The 1,917-nt window shown below is 53.2% G+C and overlaps 1 protein-coding gene across 1 annotated transcript in view; it reads left to right on the forward strand.

Annotated features, from left to right (window-relative positions):
* Positions 1–1,645: 1,645 nt before the first annotated feature.
* The window catches only part of FASTKD5 (FAST kinase domains 5), a 2,431-nt gene continuing 2,159 nt past the window's right edge, over positions 1,646–1,917 (forward strand). The window contains exon 1 of the mRNA XM_010192193.1: positions 1,646–1,911. Coding sequence (XP_010190495.1) covers positions 1,646–1,911 — 266 coding nt within the window. The remainder of the gene's footprint in view (positions 1,912–1,917) is intronic.

The raw sequence follows: 1,917 nt of genomic DNA on the forward strand, positions 1-1,917 counted from the left end.
CTGGGGAAGTGTCCCCCAGGACAAGATCTGCGAGGTGCTAGGAACAGAAATGATGCCAAGGACGGGGTCTCCTTCTCCCAGCCACGGTGCAGATCTGTTCCCTGCCCCTTTCAAGGCTGCCTGTCTCCAGCTGCACGAGGACGGCGTCACGTCACTTGCAGCCGTTTCAGGCTGGACATCACAGCCAGTAGAGACTGAAACTACGTTTTCAGTCAGCATATAGAGGAGTAGATCATCTAACGGGTCGTGGGAGACAGGGGGATTCTTCTACTCCAAAAAAAACCTCAGGCTTATGTTCAGCCAGAGCTGCCTGTGATCCCCCATCCCACTGCAGCCCTCTCCTACTCAGATACCCCACACCCAAAGCCTTCACCCCACCTCTTCATCCCCCACAGTACCGGTTTTGCTGCTGCAAAACTGAATTTGCCTGCACAGAGCCCACATCTTGATCCAGCCCTAATCGGGAAGCTGCCTGTGTAAGCAGAGCGCAGAGGGATTCTCGTCAAGGATTTATTTCCCAGTGCGGGGAGCACAAAACCTAACGCGTGTCGCACTTGCAGCATCTCTGCCGGACTTTGGCTTTCCTAATTGCTCAGAGCCTGGTGGTAGTAAGAGCAGGAGAGATTTTTGAGTTGAAAACACCCTGTTGGGCTTGGCCACACGTGGTGGGATAAAGGTGTGTTACACAGAGCGCTGACCCGGTGCTTTCTTTAATTCAGCATCCGAATCCTCGCAACCGGGCTCGTTTGGCAGCGTGCGCAGGCTGGCAGCGCGCAGCCCAGCTCCTGACAGATTTCTCATCCTCACCCTCTGCGCTGTAGCTGCTTCAGGCAGGACTTAGGAGGCACCTGGCATTTTAAAGCCTTCTTTACGCTGAAACTATGGGAAACTCTCCCAAATCTGAGGCATAAAGCTTAGTTCCCTCTGGTTCTCATCTCAGGACGTAGCATCTTGTGTGATGGTTTGTGTTACTTTTCCCCGACTGCGCTCTGGGGCCACATTTCTCCTTTCAGCTGATGTTTATCTTCAGGTTTTGGGCCAGCTTTCTCTCTGTGGACTGGTTTTGGGGAGACTTTGCTCACAGCCTCCATGTACTGTCACCTGCTGTGAAGAGCAGTGTGGCAGCCCGGGTGTTTCGACAGCTTCTCGGGTGGCGGTTGGTGTTGCAGCCCGTGGTGACTGAAGCAGCAGAACGCTCTGTCTGAATCCATAAAGTCTCTTGAAGCTGCAGATCTACTGCAAAAAGGCGTTTTCATTGTTCAGAGTGAAAGAAAAGCAGTTTGGGTCTCTTAAAAATGAATCAACGATGACTTTTTTTCTTACCTTCCATAGCCTCTGCCAGGTTTCTTGTAGCTGCTGAGTAGCGGGTAATGCCTGACTGGCGTGTACCCCAATTTTGGGGATGTCTGGTCTCCTGGGTGCTTGTCTTGAGCTGCCTTTGCTTGAGGTGATGTTCACGAGCGGCTGCCTTATGGCCGTGCAGGGAAACAGCCGCCCTGGCGAGGGGAAGCACCGGCGTCTCCTCGCTTTCGGTAGCGTAAAGGATAGATTAAAAAGTGCTTCGTGTTAGGTGGAAGCCACTCATTCTTCATCTGCCCTTTTTTCAGTACCTGGAAGCAATTCTGACCCCAGTAAATTGTGAGCCATGGCTACAGTGCTAATATGCCGAAGATTTCCGAGGCTGAGCAGGGTGACTGCGTTTTCAACTACAGCCAAGTGCAAGGCCGAGAGTGGAAGCAGCAAAAGCAAGCGGGAAAAGGAAGAGGACCCAGAAACAGCCAACGCCGGGACCGAATCTGCGGCTACAATCCAGCTGCTGAGCCCACTGGACTACAGAGTGCTGTATAATCCAGCTGCCTACGCCAAAAGCAGAGCTGCCTCCCAGCACGCTGCTGGCAGCGGTGGCCAGGCTCTCAG

This window comes from Mesitornis unicolor, unplaced genomic scaffold (genome assembly GCF_000695765.1).
Source record: "Mesitornis unicolor isolate BGI_N332 unplaced genomic scaffold, ASM69576v1 scaffold539, whole genome shotgun sequence".
Classification (NCBI taxonomy): domain Eukaryota; kingdom Metazoa; phylum Chordata; class Aves; order Mesitornithiformes; family Mesitornithidae; genus Mesitornis; species Mesitornis unicolor.